At 29.6% G+C, this 23,426-nt stretch overlaps 1 protein-coding gene across 3 annotated transcripts in view; it reads right to left on the reverse strand.

The window, feature by feature from the left end:
* The window catches only part of LOC129961046 (hemocyte protein-glutamine gamma-glutamyltransferase-like), a 79,572-nt gene that overhangs the window by 6,831 nt on the left and 49,315 nt on the right, over positions 1 to 23,426 (reverse strand). For all 3 annotated transcript variants that reach the window (XM_056074845.1, XM_056074844.1, XM_056074846.1), the window contains exons 5-11: positions 21,501 to 21,619; positions 13,614 to 13,721; positions 11,759 to 11,936; positions 10,549 to 10,687; positions 9,447 to 9,550; positions 6,579 to 6,747; positions 626 to 723 (exon numbers count right to left, since the gene is read on the reverse strand). In XM_056074845.1, coding sequence (XP_055930820.1) covers positions 626 to 723; positions 6,579 to 6,747; positions 9,447 to 9,550; positions 10,549 to 10,687; positions 11,759 to 11,936; positions 13,614 to 13,721; positions 21,501 to 21,619 — 915 coding nt within the window. The remainder of the gene's footprint in view (positions 1 to 625; positions 724 to 6,578; positions 6,748 to 9,446; positions 9,551 to 10,548; positions 10,688 to 11,758; positions 11,937 to 13,613; positions 13,722 to 21,500; positions 21,620 to 23,426) is intronic.

Below are 23,426 nucleotides of genomic sequence, written 5' to 3' on the forward strand. Positions count from 1 at the left end.
GGACAAAATATCGCGATGGTGATCATCACCCTGTCCTAGCCACTTCTTGAGTAGAAGGTGCTCACAAACAAAGGGTTTTTCAAAATTTTAATTAGATTCTTTTTACAAATTAATCAAAATTAAAAAAAATTCCAACATAGTTTTGAAGTACATTATCACCAAAATTTACACCACATTAGAATAAAAAATAAAGTTTTAAGTAACACTTAATTTTATTTTCATAAAATTTTTTTTCTCTAATTTAAATAAATTAAAAACAAATATGTTACAGTTATTTTGCAGCAATGCTTTTCTTGTTTTAGCTACAGGCTTTATACTCACGCGCAATGCGACAATATTAAATCTATTTTTGTCATAGTAGTGATAACATGTATGTATTACATATAATTAAAAGCAAATTTTTATAATAAAAATTTTTAAAAATGACGAATCAAGCTGAATTTATATACTATGATGTCTCAGACTAAAACTTTGAATCTCCTTCAAATTTTCTGGCATATTGACTATCAGGATTGAATGTTTCATCAGAAATTTAATTGTTGCACAAAATTTTAAGACATCGTAAAGGTGGGGGGGGGGGTGCATCCTTAAAACTGTGAAACAATATGGAGTTTTAAAATTTTACCTTCTTTAGATTTATATTCACTCGAAATGTCTTCCATGTCGTTGTTTCCGCTTTCATCGTCGTAGCCTGCTCGTTTTGTCACAACTAGTCTTCCAACACTAAACGTAATTAAAAAAAAAATATTATTTAGGAATTTGTATTACAAAATTACATAATGTAAAAAAAATTGAATCTGTCTAACGCTATATTAGATATGAATAATAACGTTTATCATGTAACTGTAATTTAATATTTAGAAATTAAAGTATTTAGAATTAGAAAGCTAGTAAATATTTAATCATATTATGTATCTCATCACGTGTGCCATAATTTTTATCCTACTGTTATTAATGAAATGAATTTATTGTCTGATTAGCTGCTGTCCTCTGCCAGAATGAGCCGACTAATTTTATCTTAAAAAAATAAGATCTGAATGAATAAGTTCTTTTAGAGAAAAAAATAAAAACCAACCGAAAAGGGTTTTTTTTTTAATTATTATTATTATAGAGCTAAGAGTTCGATAAAATAAATTACGTTATGTATCAACGAAGTAATTGTCCAGTTTTATACAAATATGAACATAGAATACTATCAGGAATAACCGTATATTTTTCACCAACACTGAAACCACGTTATTTGAAATGTTTTTTTATGTATATTTCATTTTAAAAAACTTAAAGGACTTTCATTGCGTATTATACTACAGTTAGTAGTAATATTGCTACTTTATTAACATACCAGTTCCTTGGGAAAAGGATAAGGAACTTTCGTAAACAAATCTCGAATAAAAAATCATATTAATTTTATTTAATATGTAAACAAAGGGTTATATCTTTATGTAAATAAAAGGTTACTTCTTTTTAGAGATTTTTCTAAACTCTTAATTTTCTTACAAAGAACTTTTCCTTACTCATTATATTATTTTGTAAGTAGTGAAAAGCTTGCCGAACAGCTTTATATTCACTTTCAGTAATTTCCTTTTCTAAGACAAATTTCTTTTTCTGTTAAGGAATCAGATTCTAATTTTATGTCATTGACAACTATTTCTTGTGCCATCTGTTTTCACAAAAACAGACGATAATTTGAATTGGTTGAGGTTTCTAAAATTCTCAATTCTTTCTCAAATGTTACTGAGTGGATTCTGCCAGACTGCATTATGTGGTCACAGTCTACACGTTGTGAAACATGATATTTGATATTTTTCATTCAAATTTCCCACTTCAATACTTTTATTAATGCTAAATCCTCTTTCAAAATGTACTTATTCGCGGGAAAAAATGAAAATATTTTTTATACATTAATGGTCTTCAAATAAAGGATGAAAATAGCTAATCCATTCTCATTTTAATGATATTGAAATTATCAAATCAAATAAAGATGATTTGACCAAGAAATCTATATGATAATAGCATCTTATTATCCTTTGTAATGACAGTACAATACTGAACAGGTTTAAAAAAATGGTTAAATAACAATAAAAATGGTTTTTTAAAAATACGCCACTGACAATCATGCTTGAAAAGCATACAGTTTTATCAGATATTTCTTTTATGAAATGTAAGACTTGCAATAATTTGTTCCCTCTTATACCTGCAATCTGTTATCAAATGCGCACTAGTACACTCATGTCCAAAATTAAGGTCACAAACATAAAATCTGCGAAAAATGAAAAACTCTTCACTATGTTGCCACGACATTTGGCACAGAGGTACACTACAATGGAAGAAAGAACATAGACACGTAACAACATGGAAAAGATTTTAGTTGGGAATTAAGAAACAGGTTATATCAAAAAGTGTTGCATTATAAATCATAGAAAAAGCATATATCTCTGGGAAAGCCTATTTAATATGGAGTATGACCACCGTGCAATGCTATACAGGCTTCACAACGAGCTTTCATACTGTTTATGTGGGTGTCAATAAATGCTTGGGGCAACAAAGCCCATTCTTCCAAATGCGCGGCTTTTAACTCTTGGAGGGTATTAGGAGGGAGGTTACGCTGTGCAATGGCTCTTCCGAGACCATCCCAAACATGTTCAATAGGATTGGGATCCGGAGACCTCGATTGGCAGTCCATACGTCGAATATCCTCTTCCTCAAGAAAATCATCAACGACATGGGCTCTGTGTGAATGCGCGTCATCGTCCATAAACATGAAGTCTGGGCCAAAAGCACCCCGAAATAACCTCACATAGGCTTCAAAGATCTCATCCCTATAGCGATGTGCATTGACAGTACCCGCATCGAAGACGTGCAGTGGTGTACAACTGCCCAATATTATACCACCCCAGACATGGATTCCTCTGCCACCAAATCTATCGATTTCTTTTACGTAGATGGGATGATTGCGAGCTCCTCGCTCTTTCCAGATGAAGATTCGACGAGTGTCACTCTGTGAGGTAAATCTCTACTGATAACTGAAAAGAATACGTCTCCATTCTTGCTGTGCCCAAGACTGATGTGTTCGGCACCAGAACAACCGGGCTTTTCTGTTGGATGCAGTCAAAGGGACGCACTCAACTGGTCGCCGGGCATAAAGGCCCTCTCTGCTAGACGTCTGTATACAGTTTGTCAGGAAATTCTTATTCCAGACGCAGCAGCAAGGTCACGAGCAAGTTGAGCAGCCGTTGTCAGCCTATGCCGTCGTGCGCTTAATGCCAAATAGCGATCCTGTGCAGGCGTCGTTGCTCTGTGACAGCCTTGGCCGGCCTTTCTGGTTACAGTACCACTTGTTTGGAATTGATTCCCCAACCTGAATACCACTTTCGGTGCCACTTGTAATCATCGAGCCACCTCCGCCTGAGACTGCCCTGCTTCAAGCCTGCCAACGGCTCTCCATCTCAAGGAATCGTCTAAACGATTATGAGAGCACATTCTCACTGGAAACAAGTTAATTTTTTTGTTTTAATGCAATATTCACAAAATTGCAGGCAAAAATCCCAGATTCCTAAACGGTCTAATTTCAGTAGTTCCTCAAAAACTAATTCTAAACAACATTTTTTTCCCCACAACAAAGGTTAATATCGTGTTACCGGTCCTTCACAATATACAAAATATAATTTGTTTAAATTTTACTGGTAGCTATTTATAATTACTTTGAAAAACATTTTTGTGACCTTAATTTTGGACATGAGTGTAGAAACGTTACAATGGCCTTGTAGCGAATTGTTATGAGCGAGGATAGAACCTGGGACCTTGTGGTTCGCAGCCGAATAACAAGACCACAAGACAAAAGTAATTACTCGTATTTCGTAGCTGTTATAAGCTTTTCACCACAGCATTAACAATTTACTGTAAAAATAAATTTAACTGCGAAATTTTCTTTCAAAACTTATAAAAAAAGAATGCACTAATTTATGAATACCAGATAGGTAAAAAGTCAAAAGAGGATAATCACTCTGAAACATTTGAAAAAATGATTTAATGTTCGCTGCAATACATTATCCCTCTCTCCCGCATAAAAATTATGAAGCTTGGGCAAGGCTGTGAAAGTCCAGAGTACACAGATTTTTATTTTCAGAGGCCCAGTATAGCAAAGAACTACAACTATGCACAGAAATTTTTCGACAGCTAAATCTGAAATTTGTAATGGACCTACAATTTTAGAAACAAGATTTCTTACCAAATTTCCTGCGTCTGAATTGTTGCGTTTTTCTGTTACAGTATTTGCATTCTTGAGAACATAATGACCAACAGATGGAAAATTTGTTGACGTATTTGGTTCAAAATTTTGATATGAATGTATACTTCAAATGCTATAACTGTGTGCCAAATTTTACTATTTAGCGTTTTGTGGTTTGAAGTTCTCGTGTTCTCCTGAACTCGGATAAGCAGACAAAATAAATAAATTTAAAAAAACATTCAATGGAAACGTATTTCGTTCAAAATATGATAGAAATCAGCAAATTTAGTGTTAAGAAATTCCAGCTCAAAGCTTTTTGCATTATCTTGCTCACAGATAGACATAATTAAAAAAATGTCTTATTCAGAGGTTTGAACCAAGAAGATCGGGAAAAATCACGAGTTCATAATCTTTTGGCGATTACATTTCTTTCTCTTTGAAGAGTTTGTATACGGAAAAGTAAAAAAGGAATTGTAGTAGCATTAATTTATTTTTGGTGCCATTTGGGAAGAGTCACAAATAACCTACAAATAACTTTGGAGCACCATAAGCATTTTGCTTTACTTTCATTTTTGGAAGCCTTGAACCATTCGGTGTATTCACTCTTGGAAGTCCATAATGAATGAAATACACATCTTCTGGCATACACTTAAAAAAATTCTAAACCTTTGCACAAAAAATAATTGAAGTAAAAATATTTAAATAATTCACTAATAATAATGTCACTAAATCATTTTTAAATATAATTAAGTAATGCTCTAAAAACAAGTAATCACATGTAGAAAAATGCCAATTAACTGTTAAAAACCCAACACTAGTGGTTTCATTTGAATACATAAAATTATCTGTAAAAAGAAAAGATCTCCCACCGCCTCTGTCTAGACAGGCAAAAAGAGGTGAAAGAAGAGTCAAGTAAATGAAAAGGATGTATTTTCCCCATTCTATCAGTATTTCCCTAAATTGAGACAACACCTTTTCCATTGATCTCCGGATTAATTGAAATCCGTTAAACATTGAAAGATGCGATACCGCAAAGAAAATAGCAGTTTATAATCAGACACATCTAGCGTGGTGAATTAGGATTTTATTTTTCATCAGAAGGAAAATATAATCCTTTGGATTAAAAAAAAAAAGGCACTTTTAAAACTCTTATAGAAGGACCATCAAAAATAAGCAGTTTTTAAAGATTTTTAATGACGCTGCGCACTTTGTCTGCGTATTTCCACATTATGATGACGTTTCCGAACTTGTTAAAAGATTCTGATTTGCCATTGAGAAACCTAATCGTTATAGAGATTTGTAAAAGCAGACAGAAAACACCCTGCATAATTTACTGCTAAGAAAATTTGTTTTTCGTTACGAGAAATCAAGCATTTTTTTAAACCTTTAATCCATTTTCACGTAAATCCTCTTTAGTACGCCATAAATAAGACCCTCCAAAATGATACACTGCTAGAACGACGTATTATCGAATTTGAGTTCAAGAAGTCCTAATCTAATTATTTCACTGTACAACAAAAGCGTAGAAATTGGCTTTTAAAATTTCGCAACAATTTTAGTATATTATTTTGATTATAATGTCAGACGGTAATTATAAAACTATAAAATATTTTAAAACCTTTAAATAGTTGAAGAGCATTTAATAATAACTATAACATTTGTATTTCCATGATCATGCTTGAGCAAACGGATATGCAGGTCAGATTTTTTTTTTTTTTTTTTTTTTTTTTACAATTTTTTTAAAAAAAGATTCCTATTCAATCAATATAGTGTTTAGTACTTGATTCACCCACCAATCATTTATTACCCAGACATCAATGTTTCTGGGTGAAAATCTCCCTCAACTCATGCATCTTTCGGCTGATAACTACTCTGTAAAAAATTGATTGATAATGATAATATAAGAACCTGTCATTTGGGTAGCTCTGTTGTGAGGAAGAAAAGGATGCTGGTAGTATTTAATTTCAAAAAAGGAAAATAGAATTGTTAAAAACTTAGAGTAGGCAAAGACTATCGAATTTCTGAGATACTGTAATTTAAAAAGAAAAATAATTAAAATGAAAAAAAAAAAATCGCTTCATTTTTTTTTTACAATACTTATTTCTTACTTTTTTAAAATCTTGAGATTTGTTTTTTCTCAAATTCATGACCAGATGAAGCAGCTGGTAAGGAATATGATTTAATTAATAATTAACGAATTGTATTAATAAAATTAAAATAGCCCATTGTCGTAATGAATACACAAGAGGACAAAATTTTAAACCTCTAGCACAGTTGAAAGTGAGTATAAAATCAATTGCAAATATGAAACAAGCCAAATGAAATAAAAGTGTTAAATTAAAAAGCTTACTGATAAGTATTGGTTTTAAGTTTCCTCCATCCAAAGTCAGAATCTTCATCAATTTGCCAATGTACTATATCTGCATTCACTTCAGCAAAAACGAAAGGAGCATCATACAAGTAACTAATTTCTCCTCTTCTGATAGCTACTACAGAAGCTGGGCCGGCTTGGAATGCCCCTAAAAAGGAAAATGATATAATAAAACACCAATCTGCAAGTCCACACCTTTTTACGTTATTTCATTGGATATGAAATAAACAAAAATTATAACTTTTGATTATTTTCAAATTAGAATTAAATAATATATTGTAAGAATAAGGATTGTCCAAAAATATATTCGGCATTTGAAGAAAGAATAAAAGCCCCCCCCCCCCAAAGAAATAAGAAAGTAATAATTTGCAAAAACAATGAAAAGTAAATCTTATTAATTTTTAGTGTATTTTGGATTAACGAAACGGAAATTCCTTAGGTCCTAACAGAATAAGAGTAAATAAGTAATTCAATTTTTTAAATTCAATGTTAAAAAAAGCAAGCATGCTTTTTAACAATAAAAGTTTGCATAAAATTAATGAAACTCTTAAGACTGGCTTTTTTAATCTAATGCTTTTATTGTTATTATTATTATAAACTTCAATCGATCCAATGTTTTAGAGATGTGATTGTACAATCCTCTCTGTTAAAAAGTTCAAGACCATTCTACGATTCTTTCTAAAACAGGTGAATAATATATTTTTTCAAAAATAATTTTTCCACCATTAATTTTTTAAATTACAGTTTAAGTATGCAGTGAAGGTAAGCAACTTTTCAAATGATGCTTTCATTTTTTCTCGCACAAAGAAAAAATTATGGCAATTCATACTTTTTGTAAAAGATTTAGAAATAGTCCAATTTCTATTATAGTGACCTTCATAACTGTTCATTTTTGGAATTCTCTCTGTCCATTCTAGAGGTTAGATAATCTTTGTGGTATTAGGTTTTGAGAGTAAGAGGTGGCGTTGTGTTTATTTGAGCCTTTAGAACCGAGATCGATGAAATTCGGTTTGTCGCCTGTACACCAAATTGTAGTTTTGGTTCATATAGTTTTATTACTAGAATTGTAGTCTATATCAAATTTTGGAAAAATTCCATCAACAGATTGCTTTTTGATAGATTTGTGCATATGTGAAAGCTACAATTTAAAAAAATTCATCCAGCTAGATGAGTGATTTTTGGTACATTTCCTTTTCACTAGAGTTCCCTAGTTTTGGACTAATTCCGTCAAACAGTAAACTGTTTGTTTGTGTGTTGTTGAAAACTACAGCTGAAAAATTCAACAAGCAAGATAACGAAATTTTTTACTGTCTTCTCTCAAAAATCGTCGATTATATCAAATTTTAAACCCAGTCGGTCTAAGAGAAAAGATATGAAATGTACTATTATCTTTATTACATTACGAAGCAAAACAAACAAGGTCGTATTGTGTAAATATATAAGAAAACTGAGAGAAGAACACTTCTGGTTTTGCGATTAACATTGCAGATCCTGAAATATTTTTACTTCGTATTTATAAAAATTATATATTTGCGTAGATATCACTGGGAAAAAGAGCTATATTATTTCAAACAACACTCAAGAGTGTGAAGAGTACATAGGAAGTAGCGACTAAGTATTTCTGTATATTATCAATCAAGGAATAATCATAAAAAAATCAAAACATAATTAATAAATATCACTGCCAATAAAAATAATTTTATTCAATTGTTTTTTGTTTTAAATTATCGCCACAAAATACGTTGCATAAAGCATCATAATCTTTTTTTCTACTACTATCTTAAGATATTTTTTATTGTCTCTTTTATATCATTATAATGAATCAGTTTAAAAAAACTAAATCGGGATAGAATTGAGCAAATAAAACAATAGTAAACCCTAAAACTCATTCTCATAAAACAATTAAGCTTTAAAAATATAGAGGCAAATCGTTTATCAAATTTTAAGTAGTAAACTAGCTTTTCAAGAGGTTTGAATTATTACAAAGCTTCTCGAGATCAATAACCCTATATTTTATTAATTTTAAAGATTTTATTTAACTTTAGATTTGAATTGTATCTCTTTTCCTTTCTTTCAGGCACACTATTTTCCTTAATAACGGCATTCCACTTTTTCCTAATAATTTTTGCTTGCTTTTATTAACAGTAATATACCAAAAAATCGTTCGATGGCTGTTTTTGGAGTGGGGAGGTCACCATTGGTTACTTGTGTAATTCGAATTCTCATAAATTCGAAGCATATTTGAAACTACAAATTAAAGTTCTCTTTCATGAAAAAGCCAACAGGAATGGAGATTAAAAACCAAATAAACGTAGGAAAACGGAACAGTTATTTTTATCAACAAAATTGTTTCAATGATAAGATATCAATAAAAAAGTTATATCAATTGATAAATAAAAAAAAACTGTTTCGTTCTCAGCAAGGATTAAAAATGAATCGAATCTACAGAATTTATTTTTATTCACCCTTATTTTACTTGATTGCTTCATGTTTGCGAAGACGGAATTTTTAAATCAATATTTTCCTCTATTCTTGATGTCCTAGAATTTTGAAATTACGTATTCTTGATGATAATACACTATTTAATTCATATTTTTACAAGTTCGCTATAAATTCTGAATGGATGGATTCTTTTGGATTAATTTTGACTTTATTCGAGTTGTGCAATCTAAAGAGAATTTGAAAGAGAAAATTATTCGAGATTCCATAGTATTTATAATAAGAAATTATAAATAAAAAAAATTGAAAGAAGAAAATAATTAAACCACAAAATATCCTACTTTTTAGTATGCTAATAAAAGAGTTATGAAAATAGAATTTATTAAATTTTTTATATTCATAAGATACCTTCACTTGTTTCTTGAGGAGTAGCATCAATAGCTTGCCATCCACCATAACCAGCTGGTAAATCAGGGCGTGCCATCCAACAATCATTCCAAACATGGAAATTCCTGGAAAAAAATAATTCTAATATTAAAAATAAGTTTTTCTATTATCAGCAAGAGTGTAATGAAGGCGGAACACCGCTCGATACTTTTTAAAAATAGAAATAAATAATAATCAATACCTCTTTTGCAATCTGTCTTATTCTTATCCTCGAAAATATATTTGGTATTTTAAATCGATAACAGTAATAAACTCTTGGCAAACGATAGCAGAAAGAGGTTAAAAATATTAAAATCACAAAACCTTTAAATGTATTTTGTATTTTGATTCATAAAATGCCATATTTTCTTTCTTCTTTATTTTCCATGCTTTCCCTAGCTTTGAAGAGTTGGCGAGCGTGATGTAAAAACTGAGTGATATCAGAGAAGTCTATTTTGATGAATTAGAAGCCAGACTTGAAAGTTTACCCAATTATGCTTGATGATTATGACGTATACTTGAACACATGAAATGTATTGAACAAATTTCAATAAATATAATAAATAATCAAGGAAGTGTACGAGCATGTTGATCATTACAGAATTACAAAAATCTGAAATTAAATTGAACTCATCTATATTTTATGACATCGACTACCGAAAATTCAGCTTCATACGAATGAGCAGTAGCAAATGCAATCAAAATTTTTTGATCCTTAGCATTTAAAATAGAAATAGGTGTTCACTTTTTACCAACAACAAAAACTGAGTTGGCTCCATATCATTATATTTTAATTTAATGGATTGCCATAAGTTAAATCAATCAGATTTTTTCTGTGGTATAAATGCAGATGGAGTAGTTGTGCTAAATGAATCTTGAATACATAAAAAATTATTGATATTATCATTTTGAAAGCATGTTCTAAATACAGGTAATAATCTGCAATTCGTGCTCTACAAAAAGAGGTAAACTATGGAATTTAATTTTAAAAAAACTAAAATTATGGAAATTATATACTAATATCTCGCAGGGTTTCTTTTAATATGACGCGATTCCTTTAAGAACCATTGCTTTAGTTACTTACCAAATGGAATCTGCATTGAACTCAGCCAGATCATTACCATCTGCATCAAAATATTTGTCTACTGTCAAACTATCATCGGTGTCATGAGCGGAGACGAAGTTGGTCACACTGCGACAAGGAATACCAAGAGCGCGACACACTGGGAAAAAAACATTCTTTACAAACACTGACTTTTACATCATGTAAAACACTAAATATATCACTAATTAACATTTATAAGAGGATCTCAATAATATTTGGCTAACAGTTCTATGCTATCTCTTTTCGCTATCTCGTATATGAAGTATACGAAGAATAATAATTGCAAAAGAGAATTTTTTGAAATTTTGACGAATCTCACACTTTAGACATGCAGTTATCCATAAAATATATTTATTTGATAAAAATGAAGCAAAATAACGATATTTCAAAGTACGGACGCGTTTTCTGTTTTGTTTCTTTACAAACATTCAGATTCTCAGCGCATCATTTAGACATTCAGAACAATACTTTGTTAAAGGTCATTTCCGAATTTTCAATATTCCATTCGAAAATATTACATAATAAACATTTGATATCTTTATTTATTCATGCTTGAGAATGATTTTAAAATACCAAATTTGTTTTTTAATCTTTTACTTTTGTAGCTATTTAAAATATAAGCCTCGTTTCCCGAAATGGTTGACACATTTTTTATGTTTTCTTTCTTGAATTATATAAAATTAAGATAAGAATTATTAATTATATTCCTCCTCATCCGAATGAGAAGCAGTTTCATTTTTGATTAATCTTTTAAAAATGAATTAAAAATGAATTCAATGAATTAAGTAGATAAATGTCTTTTTTCTCTCCACTCGAGAACTACTTCGGAACCGAACTAATGCATTCGAATCACGATCAAATGACAAAAATGATCTGGAAACCCTATTTCAAATTTGAACGTCAGGCCAATGGGAGGCATTTAATTTCTAAAGTCTAAACATGTCCGATGCCCATTTAAGTAAAGAAATCTCAAATTCAAGACTTTGATATCAGGCCCATTCGATCTCTAATGGTTTACAGGAACTAATAGACATAACTTGAAATTAACGTATGAAATAGAATTAAAAGAAGTTGAAGACTGCTATGGAGGGTAAATATATTTAAATTCATTTTGTTTTTTACAAACAAACCATATAACTTTACCACACTAAAAAATCTTTTATTATAGTTCTTTTTTTATTTTACTGACCTGTTGTGCACACTCCAGAGAAGACCCAGCATTGACCATAACGGACAGGTTTCCCCCCGCTGGACAAAAACTGCTCTAAAATAGCTGCGCTTCCTGTCCAACTCCAAGGAGCTGTTCCATCTTCATATTTCCCCGCCCAGTTGCCTACGACAACACCATTGTCATCATTACTGTTGACCTAAGAAGGGGAAAACAGAAACTAAATGCTTGTCATAATTAAATGGCTTCAAACAGAAAAGAAAGCGATTTTCTAAAAGCTTTCTATTTTTGGATATTTCATTAATCACTCTTAAATGATCCTTATTTAAAAATGAACATATTCACTTAAGCACAGTCAATGCTCTTTACTTCCAGATGACAATAGATGTATTGTTTGATAAACTTAAGATATTAGATGTTGAAATATACGCTAGAGGAATGAAATAATGGGTAAATAATTATTCAACAAACATTTCTTTCATGACATTGTTATAATTTATGACGAGTTTCATCCTGGGTGAAATTCTTAATCTGGGTAAAGCTTAAAATTCCGATTTTCCAACATATATAGACATTTATTTTCATATGATTACAAAAGATACTTAAAGAAGGTTATGGCTCAATTGGTTCATAATATGGAGAAAATATATATATATTTTTTAAAGTTTAACGCTTATTCTGAATGGGAAACGGCACATTGAAAATTTGTGCATAGTAGGTACTCACTCAGGCAAGGGGCACTTCAAATACTGTGTTGAGAAATTGTCATAGAAGTAAGCAAGTTCACGTTTCCAAGGTAGGTATATAAATAGTGTGGGGCTGAGCTGCCTCCAAACGAATGTCAGGTCATATCCCCTTCGTGGGTAGGGGATATGACCTGTGTTGCACTATAAATGAGGACCATTTTGAGTTCACCTCCGCGCCTGACTATGCTGTCACAGCCTGATTTTCATGTCATCCCGGACGCAAATTTGCATGAGGGAAGTTGCTTAATTCTGGTTACTCTTAAATCGTAAACAGTAGTTACTATCTCATCCTATATATGCATAACTTCAAAAGTTGCAGAACCATCTGGAATTTAAATTGCAAAATAGTACCGGCAAATTCTAGTTTCATGACTACAGCAAATGCAGGTTTTTTTACTTCTATTACCTGTGCGAAAATAACAAACACACACACACAGCCTTGCGCAAAGCAGATAAAAGTAGGCATTACAAAAATATGAATTGGAGACTTGGGATGCAGATTTATTTAAAATACCTGCGTTAATTTCATATCACAATTAAATTAAATTGGATGTCAAGATATTTGTAATTTACAATATATTAATTAATTAATATATGTAAAAAATATATATCAGAGTATTATTTTTTTAAATTTCAATGTTGAATGCTGAATTCAATATTGAATGTTGTGTCAACATTCAGTTCAATATAAACGAATTTATTCAAATGAACCAAGGTTATACATATATCCCCATTATCTTCTTATTATATCTTGACACAACAACGAATATAAATAATTATTTATTAATATTCATTAATATGTTTGATATACAAGTGAATAATTCATTCCGAAGTCCACAAAAGACTAATTTCATAAAAAAATTAATTAATAAATAATCAACTTATTTATATTTTATTACAAAATGGGCGATAAATGAGAAGAATAAGATTCATTCTTGAACCTTGAACTTAAGAAAACCGAACTCAGTATTTTATAAGATATCTCATATACCATAAATAAAAAAAAAATCAAATAAAAAAAATTAAAAATTAAAAAACAGCTTTGATTTATCAGGATTAAACAGCAGAGGCTTATAAATAAAAGTATTCTGTAAAAATCAGAATAAATCTTTTCTTTTTATTATACTCACCATTGCAGAAATGGCTCGAACAATTTTAACTGGATTTGCTCTCGATTTATAATCCAGTCCAGATCTCTCCAGCAAAAACACACTAGCTGGAAGAGCTGAATCCGAAAACTGTAAGAAATATTATGATAGGTTGAATTAATCCACATTAAATAGTATGCTTCATCATTTGCATGCATAAAAAACTTTGAATATAACGTTATATCACAGAATTGTACACCTCATCTCAAAAGAAGTTTATAGAATTCATAAATTAAATAAAATTAACAATATTTAATATTTACTAATGTTGTATTAAAGTAAATAAGATTTATTTTGTAAATTATTAAAGCGCGAAAAACTCGTAATTATTGCAGAAAATTCATAAAATGCAAGAATGCGCTATCTCAAATGATAGAAATGTTAACAAAATAGTATAAAACCATCTTCGAAGCTTTATAAATTTTATATCTTTATGAGTGATAATTCAATAAACTTTGAAATATTTTCTTATATATTGTTTGCGAATGGAGTTTAAAATCTTTCCAACTTCTGCGCATGCGTTAGGATAGGTTTAATTCGTTAAAATAGGTGTGAGAGGAAAAATGAAAGCAGGAGATGTTTACATTTAACTATAAAATAAAATCGGATTACACGCGGACTAAATAAAAATAAAATAATAAGGTCAGAAAAGACACAATACTAATATACATGTAAAAAAAAAAAAAAAAAAAAAAAAAACCGGAACGAATAAGTGTCTATTAGAGGGGAATCAAGGGAAAAGGGCAAAGAATTCCGGAAATGCGCTCATTCTTACTGCGCTTCACCCTTTAGTGAGATAGAATCGTCGAAAAGTGGTCGTTTCAGGGTGCTGAAACGAATAGTAGTTCAGGTGTTTTCATTAGGACTGTTACTGAATACTTGCATAACAATATAAAATGGTGCCAACATAATTTAATTACAGTTGCATATCAGAAATAATTGCTCATGTTATGAAACTTCTTCCTGTATGTTGCAGCGATGGCTCTTGTAATGAAATCACGAGGAATATCTTAAAATGCGAGGAGATAAGGCATGAAGGTAAAATATGACATCCAATTTGATATATCGCCTAAAATGTCATTTTTATTCAATGAAAATGCATTTAACTATTATAAATTATTCAGAGCAAAACAATTAGTATTTTAAGAAGGTTAATAGCTTTATGGTATTGCTATCAATTAAACTGAATGAGAAGAGCCAGGAATTAATTTCTTAAAGTAAAAATAGTACTTAGCTTTAGAATAAAATACTAGCAAAAAAAAAAAAAAAAATGAACAGCCACAGACGTTTCATGCATAATAATTAACCATTAATCCAATATTTTTTACCAATTCTTGAGGCTGGAATGAACTTATATCATTGCAAGTTTGAATTACCAAACAGCGACGAAAAACGCAAAAAACATCAGCGAAAGCAATAAATGTGTTCTTCATTGAGAATAAAACTCTTTTTTAGAAACTGATTGAATCTGAGAAGATTTTATAACCAAAAACACATATTTTATTTAGTATATCATTGAATTATTAATATTATTTGACAGTTAATAATAATCTTACTGAGTTCATGTAAAGCAATAAAAGCGTATGAATTTCATAAAAAAAAAATCTAAACATTTTTATATATTGTTTCATGCTAATTTCATTAAAAAAAATTAAGCATTTAAAACTAATTTCAAAATATTATATTTAAATTAAAAAAATATTTTGAATTCAGTTCATTTATTTAATTATCCAGCAACATTCCATTGCTTTTCTATTCTCATTTCTTAATCTTTGCAATGACTGCGGGTGTGTGTGTTAATTTGATCAAGGAGTCATTTTATGAAGAAACATCACTGTTTGTTATAAACAGAGGTTTCTTGACATAAAATGGGGTTTTGAGAGTGTATAAATTAGGACTATGCATTTTCATCTAAATTAAGAATAAAATGCTATGAGCTTAAATTGGTTTTCAAAATATGGAATTTAAAAGAAGTATTCAGGCGTCAGTGAAAACCATTTTTAATTTTGTAATCATGAACCAAAATTAGGAGCAGATTTCGAAAATTTAATTCATTTTTAATTCAGTAAATTGGACAGGTAGCATGAATTTGAAAATCGATATTTGAAGCCTTTACCCTGGCTCCATCTATGGGTGATACATTAAAGCACAAATAGCAATTCTTACTCCTGTAAGCGTTATGACAGAGTTCAGTAATGTAGAGAGGATTATTGACCTCTGAGATAAAATATGATTTTTTTCGCCCCTTTAAGATATTTAACTTTAAATAACTGTCTGTATACACAAAATAAAGTACTTTTGGTTTAAAAAAAATGTTAACTGTTTACAGTTTCATTATGTAATGGTACAGAAATTTCAAGGATGATCAAATTTCAATTAAACACAATTATTAGTTAATGAGAATAAATTGAACTGATTTCTGTTATATTCAGTTTGATAGCAACAGGAATTTCAGATGTGATCCAGGCATTTCAGTGACATGAACAAACGATCTGATCACCGTATGTCATTATCATTTGAAGACAACGCTTTTATAATGATTTAAAATCTTACGGAGTCCTTATGTTCCGATATTAAATTAATTAATGCGAATTAAAATGCAAAAGAAATTAATTAATTCGAATAAAGTTGCACGTGATTTAATGATCTTTTCACAGTAGCATATCAAAGTAAGTGGAACTTGAAGCAAAATATGATTTTTTTGTTCCCTAGCCGATATTAATGGTGTTGCAAGGGTAAATAGAGCACTGGGCGCCCTTTTATTATTCTTGCTTTTAAAAAATAACATTAACTTACAACTGTTTTGTTTGTACTAACAGCGGCAGTCGAGACATCTATATCTCTCCTATCCCAGGTCGTTACACCTCTGGCTTCACATATTATAATTTTATTTCTATTACAGTTTGTCTTATTGTTTTTAAAGTGCTGTGTAGAATGCTTATAACATTTATTGTAAAATATATTGAGAAGAGAAAATAGAATAGCTTCAACAGATAGTAAATGTGTATGCAAAGACTGCATCGTAGTTTAAGTCTTCAATACTAATTATATGACTGTCTGAAGCAATTATAATTTTAACTCTTTTTTTTCATAAAGCATTATCTTAAGGCGCACAAAATTTTTGATTGGATATCATAGCGTAGTATGATATCGCTCGGATTCAGTTGCTTCTGGCGAATTACCATTATTTTGAGTTTCATGTTTCAAGGAGTCTTTTTTCACCATTATGGGGATTTTACCACCTATCCTTTTTCTATATTATTGATTGACGGAGAACATAATCATTTTTCAACTTTCCCATTGCCCCTATAAAGTATTAAGAACATAAAAGCTGCCTCATGGAGTCATGGAATTCGGATTCTAAATCATTGGCAATTATTTTTAAGGTAAAATGAAATACAGCAAATCAAAATCCCAGTACCGTGACTTTTCTGTAAATCGGAATTTTGCTGTAATAGCCATATTAACTGATTATTTGTGTCGCGATTGCTACTTTTCTGTAGCGGCTGCAATGATATTAATGGATGCGACAGGTTGAAGATCACCTTGATAGATTCCTCGCGGGAAAGAGGTAATTCATAGAGAGTCACGCTACCTGGCTAGTCTGATGAATATGAATAACCGACTCCCCCAGATTATAATATGGATACTGTGATTTGTGCAAAGTGTCCCTTTTTATGAACAGTAATGCATAAAGCTCTTGCAAAGGATGTACATGCCGTCATCAGCGATAAGACAGTTTGCAAGTCTAATCAGCATGTTTGTTCACCCAGTAGAAACAAAAATATGCCTACTAATTTCTCATTAGCCTGTTCGTGGTGTCTCCCCAGAGGCACAGAAAATCAGGAAACGCGATGCAGTTATTTAAGAGTATTAGTACTGCGAAATAACATTTTAAAGAAAGTCAAAGGTTTGAGGTTTCAACATGCTTTTTCATTTTGCATTATAAATAATTGCATATTATGATTAACTAGCACTGTTATACTTGCCAAAGCATTACAAGAATATTAACTGCGATTTGGAAATAAAAAAAAATTATAGCAATGAATATTTAGTTTAAAAATTAAATAATTTTCAGCTTTAACTTATGAAAACATCATTCAAAATATTAATTAGCAAGAATTTCATGATAAGTATAAGGTTTTATTTATTATAAGTCAAAACAAAATGGGGCTGTTCGATTCTTCAGTAATTTTTAAAAAATTTTGACTGAAAATATACATTAAAGTTTGCTAAATATTTGAATTTAAATGAATTTCTCCTTATTTATGAGCGACTACATGCCTTTGGAAGCCAGCTGTGAATATTGGTTATTTGTGACAGACATTAAAGCCATATTATTTACATCTGTTCTGTTTATTGTATACATGACTCATCCTAATGAAACCTTCCTTAAATTTTTAATGGCACCACGTGTTCCAAGGCATGCGAGTGTCATTAAAAATTAACTGTCTGGGTAATCTATTTCGAATTGCACATTGTCGTTTGAAGTAATGTCATTTCTCTTTCCGATTTCTCACGTAAACGTTATAGATATTTCAAAATCTTTCTTCCTTAGCCTTTTCTATAACAGAAGTAAATTAAAAGATTAAATGTTTAAATTTCATGGCAACAATAAAATATATTATTAAAAATCATGCAATTTTAAAAAAAATATCAAGATTCAGAAAAAATTGCACGGTGATTAAATTGGTATTAAATAAATACCAATTTAATCACCGTGTTTTTTACACCATTTAAAATTTTTTAAAAATTTAAAATGGGTAAAAAATTAGTTTTGTATAATAATATTTTCGGATGATAACGCAAAAAAACACAAAAATCTCGTTTAGTTTTTAATTATAATTTTTATAAAAACGCTTCGAAGTGCACATTCTTACCCATCAAAGTATACTTATGACAGTTTTAGCATCTGTAGGTTTAACAGCGTGTAAACACCTTTATTATTAATAGAGGTTAATGTTTCATTAGCTCCTCTGGTTTAATCACGCACTATTAAGGTAAGGAAAGAGTTTTTATTGCGATAAAGTGTAGATTTATAAAGATTTAAAAAGCCTTGGTTAGCAACTACTCTCTAAAGGTTTATCTTCCATTTTATGGATTATTAATTAACTATGAGTAGTCATTTTACTCATGAAGATTCTGAAGCTATAGGAACAGTCTCCCGTGTTATGGATAATAAACAAAATATTGATGAAGATGAATGACCCAGAGGAACTTCTAAGGCATTTAAGGCTTAGAAATTTAAAAAAATAAATGATTTTAAGAAGGATTTTCTAAGTTTTTAATCACAATTTTCAACAATTTTTGAACATAATGAAAAATTTTAGGGGAAATTTTCATAACGCAAAAATATATAATTTCTCAGTATTCAGATACCTTATTTAATAAGTTGTGTGTTCGTATTAAATAATATTGCGCTCAGAGAAAATTTCTGGAACCTAATATAATATAAGTAAATAATGGAGAAAAATTAATTGTTGTTTTTAAAGAGGAGAAGTTTCATTTTAATAACCACTACAAATAAAAAGAGTCATTTCGTTGATTCCATAACAAAAAAATAAATAAATAAATAAAAAACTGTTTAAAACTACTTATAGAAAAAAACAATGTTTTAATGGAAAATTGCACCTGCAGGTTATCAGAAAATAGCTATAACATCTTATGCAACAATTTTTATAATGCTTTCAGCTAGCCACATATGTTAGATGATTGGTAATCCAAATAAAACTTACTGGAACTGACTTGTGACTTGTATTATCACAAAGCTGTACAAATATTTACTATGAGCAGGAATTTTTCAAAACAAATAAACAGATACAAACATAAAATATGTATAAATTACTAAGAACTACTCGATTTCGACTTTTCATTGTGAATACAGTCTACGTTTTACTACGTTCAAATTGTTCAAATCAGGAATTGTTTTTTAAAAAATCTAATGATGTATTTGTTTTTGTTGTTATTTATATTATTATTACTCTACAGACACACAAACAGAAAACACATTTACAGTATATTATAGAAAGCAGCCTGGTGACTAATTGGATTTAATATATTTTAGTGAAACATATTCAAAATAAAATTTGCTTAAACTTGAAATAAATTCATTTAGTAATGCTATTAGTTTATTTCTAGGAACATCTCACACGGTTTTTTTAAAAGATTGTCATTTTTACTAAGTGAAAACGAAAATATCTTTACAATAAAAAATATAGTCATTTAAGAAATATTTGCACATATTATATAACTATACAAGAAAAATTACCAGTTTAATATATTGCATGTGATAAATTATTTGAAAAAGCAGTGAAGCCCATTTCAACAAGTCATGGGTTATTTTTTCTTGGGATAAATCCAATATCTTTTTAGCCTTATTGCCTAGCAGTTTTATACAAAATTAATTACAGTGGTATTTAAAGAATTTTTTTTGTGAATTTCATTAGAACCAACTCAAAAATCGTGATCTTTATTTTCAAATTTTTGAAAAGATTTCTTTAAGAAGATAAACGTTCCTTTAAGAAGAATCTTTTTTGATATGGAAATTTTTTTTAATTAAAAATTTAACTAATTCTAATTAAAATGAATTTAAATACACTTCCGCATATAAAAGGTTAGAAATAACAAGAAACTACATTAAAAATTAAATGTTAAAATCTTAATCTTTTTTTTTTTATTTAGTATTATAAATAGAAAAATATTAGATAAAACCGTATTCCTTTGATCTAAGAAGTAGACATTTGATTAATGATTAACTACTGAAAAGACAAGTTTTCAGCACCACATGTTAAATATTAACCCGAGTTGTAATAAATAATAAGCTTTAATTAAGAAAATTTCACAATTTAAAAGATTTTATCTTTACTGTAAGATATTAAATCGATTAGAAGTTTTTCAGCTGAGTGTTGCGACTCCAAACGAGGACACGTAGAATAATACAGTGCGAAAGCTTTCAATGGCGTTTATCTTTTCCGAATCTTCGCTATTCGCAAATAAATTTTCTTTAAGGAAATCATCTTGCCTTAAAATATTCTATTGAATTTTGCGGAAAATTAATTTATATCGTATTCTTTTTGTTTATTAAAAACTGCTGCTTATTTTTCTGTGTATTTCCAACTTGTAAAATAATGATAATTTTTTTCTCCAGAGAATAGACTAATGCTTTTGCTTTCTTTCAAACAGAGGTGGAAAGAAAAAAAACTTTAAAATCCTGATTCACGTCCATAAATCTATAGTTTCAAGATGTCAATTTGATGCAGTTTTTTTTAGTTTTATTTTTTACTTCTACATTTTTAACCCAAAATGTTTTTAATTTAAAGCTGAGTTATGCATATATGTTATTAAGAAAACGCAATAATTAATTTACCATTTAGTTCAAATTCTAAGTAAATTTTAGCATTTCTAAATTTATTTTTATCATCAAATATCATACAGTTGAGTCCATTGAGAATAATTTATTAATAAGATAATTAATAGAAAATTACGAAAGTTTCAAGAATTTATCAGTTTTCCTTCCTTTTATTCATCAAATATTGAGAAAATTATTTCATATACAAGTTAAAAGAATAGCGTAAAATTTTAATTTATTTTCCACTGATTGAACCAAGCCAACAAAACTTCTTGGAAAATATTTTTGAACCATACTGAACCAAGCCAAAAGCCGTGTAAATAATCTATAGACATAATTCACACATTCTCAAAGAAAACTGAATGTAATTAAGCATTAGGAAAACGTGCAAACTATCCATTTACGTCATAGATAAAAGTTATTTCACAAGAATAAAAGAAAGAAAAAAATATTTTCCAAGAAAAATTGTTGCTTATATCTTTAGAACGTTATTCATCGTTCTATATGAAAATATACTGTACCTGTCCAAAAACCCAAGGACGTCCAACAGGATTTTTATGAGATCCCATATAAATTTTGCCAACATCACTTAGAACATATTCCTGTTTTCCTTTGTTGTCAGGCATATAGACAGGATCATCTATTAAGAAAATATAATTCTTAGCTAATTTGTCAAAATTTACCAAAAGATTTAGTGTCTTAAAAATATGCAACTACTTTCGAAATTTTACATATGCAAGACAGCACATGAATAAATATCATTCAAATAGCTAATAAAAAAAAGTTTTAGTATTTCTATACAATTTTTTCTGTTAAAGCGGGAAATTAAGAGCCATGCTAACCAATACGAAATTCTTCTGAAGGTGACATTTCTTAAACGTTATAGTTAACAGTTTCACAATATGTATAAAATATGAATAAATAAAATAAAGATATGTGAAATTGAATGGCCTTTTAAATATTACAATCAGCATAAGCATGTTCATAAAAAATAAACTTAAAAATAAAAATATATAAAAAGAAATTAAGGAAACAATAAATATGCCAGAAGATATTTGCCCAGTGAAAAAATGTATTATGTAGAATTACGGAAAAGCAAATGTTTTTTCAGTTAATGACCAATTTTTGGTAGGAGAAACTACAGAAATTATATCCTCAAATCTTTCTAACTAATGAACAATCATTGCGTTTTAACTGTTTGCGCGATTCTCTATCCAATTTTAACCTTTTGCGCACGTAAAATTAATTCGATGGTTACACTTAATACATGGATTCGTTTGTTACACCAAAAAAATGAATACATATAATTGTTTTAAATTGAATTTCCCTGAAAAAATGAATCTATATATTTTTACCATTCTGTTGGTATTTTTAACAATTAAAATTAAAAATGAAATAAATAAAATGTCAAAATGATGCACCATCTTGAATGGTGTGTGGGAGGCACCATCCGAGTGCAAAGGGTTAATTATTTAAATGTATGAAAGTGTGGTGAATTATTCGCATGAATGTGGAATGAATTATTCGTTACGTCATTCGACAGAAGTTGATTGGTGAATGAAGAAACAGTTAACCAATCGGTGTACTACTAGATACATCCTAAATGTTCACATCACTGCACTCGTATCGAAATGAACCGATTAAAATGGGAAATGATTAAATGGGAGAATTAATCCCTAAATTGAGCTTTGTTTTCTTATTTCACAAATGATGACAATGGTCTTATATAATTTGTTGGTAAACAAAAATTAGCTATCTAGTATTAATCTGTTATAAAACACAGATTATACATCTAAGAGTTTAGCCGTATGCAATTGATGAGAGCACCATATTCTATAGTTTTCAAAATAACAAAACCAGTTCAAAGAAAATGAAGCGATTGAACAGTCAAGATAAGTCAAGAGCTGAAGGGAGAAACACAGCTCTTTTAAAAGGTTCAGGAATGATGGAGTCATTTTGATGAGAACTGCATAATTTTGATATCTAGTCCATAGACAGAACTTGCAATAAGTTCGTTCTTAGGTACAGTGGCTCCCAAAATTGAGTATACACTATACTCTTTCTTCTTTAATTTTATTCTTTTTGATCTTAACATTCCTATTTATGGCTAATATTTATAAGAATGACAAAACATACATTAACAAAAGTATTAAGCTAAAAAACAAAACAGAGGAATGAATAATATTTTTATTACAGTAATTTTTATGTCAAAGTTGCAAATTCCAAAGTCGCAAAATTGAGTATACATCTAGAAAAATCTGTCAACAAAAAGAGAAAAAGATAAATTAATATTTTGTTGCATATGCTTTTGAATTTAGAACAGCTTGTAAACGGTGTGGCATTGAGTTGATAAGAGTTTGAGTTGTTTCGTCTGATATTTTCGACCATTCTTCTTGTAATACTCTTCTTAAGTGTTCCTTGTCCTAATATCGAGTTTTAGAACTGAT

The sequence above is a fragment of the Argiope bruennichi genome, chromosome X2 (genome assembly GCF_947563725.1).
Source record: "Argiope bruennichi chromosome X2, qqArgBrue1.1, whole genome shotgun sequence".
NCBI lineage: Eukaryota > Metazoa > Arthropoda > Arachnida > Araneae > Araneidae > Argiope > Argiope bruennichi.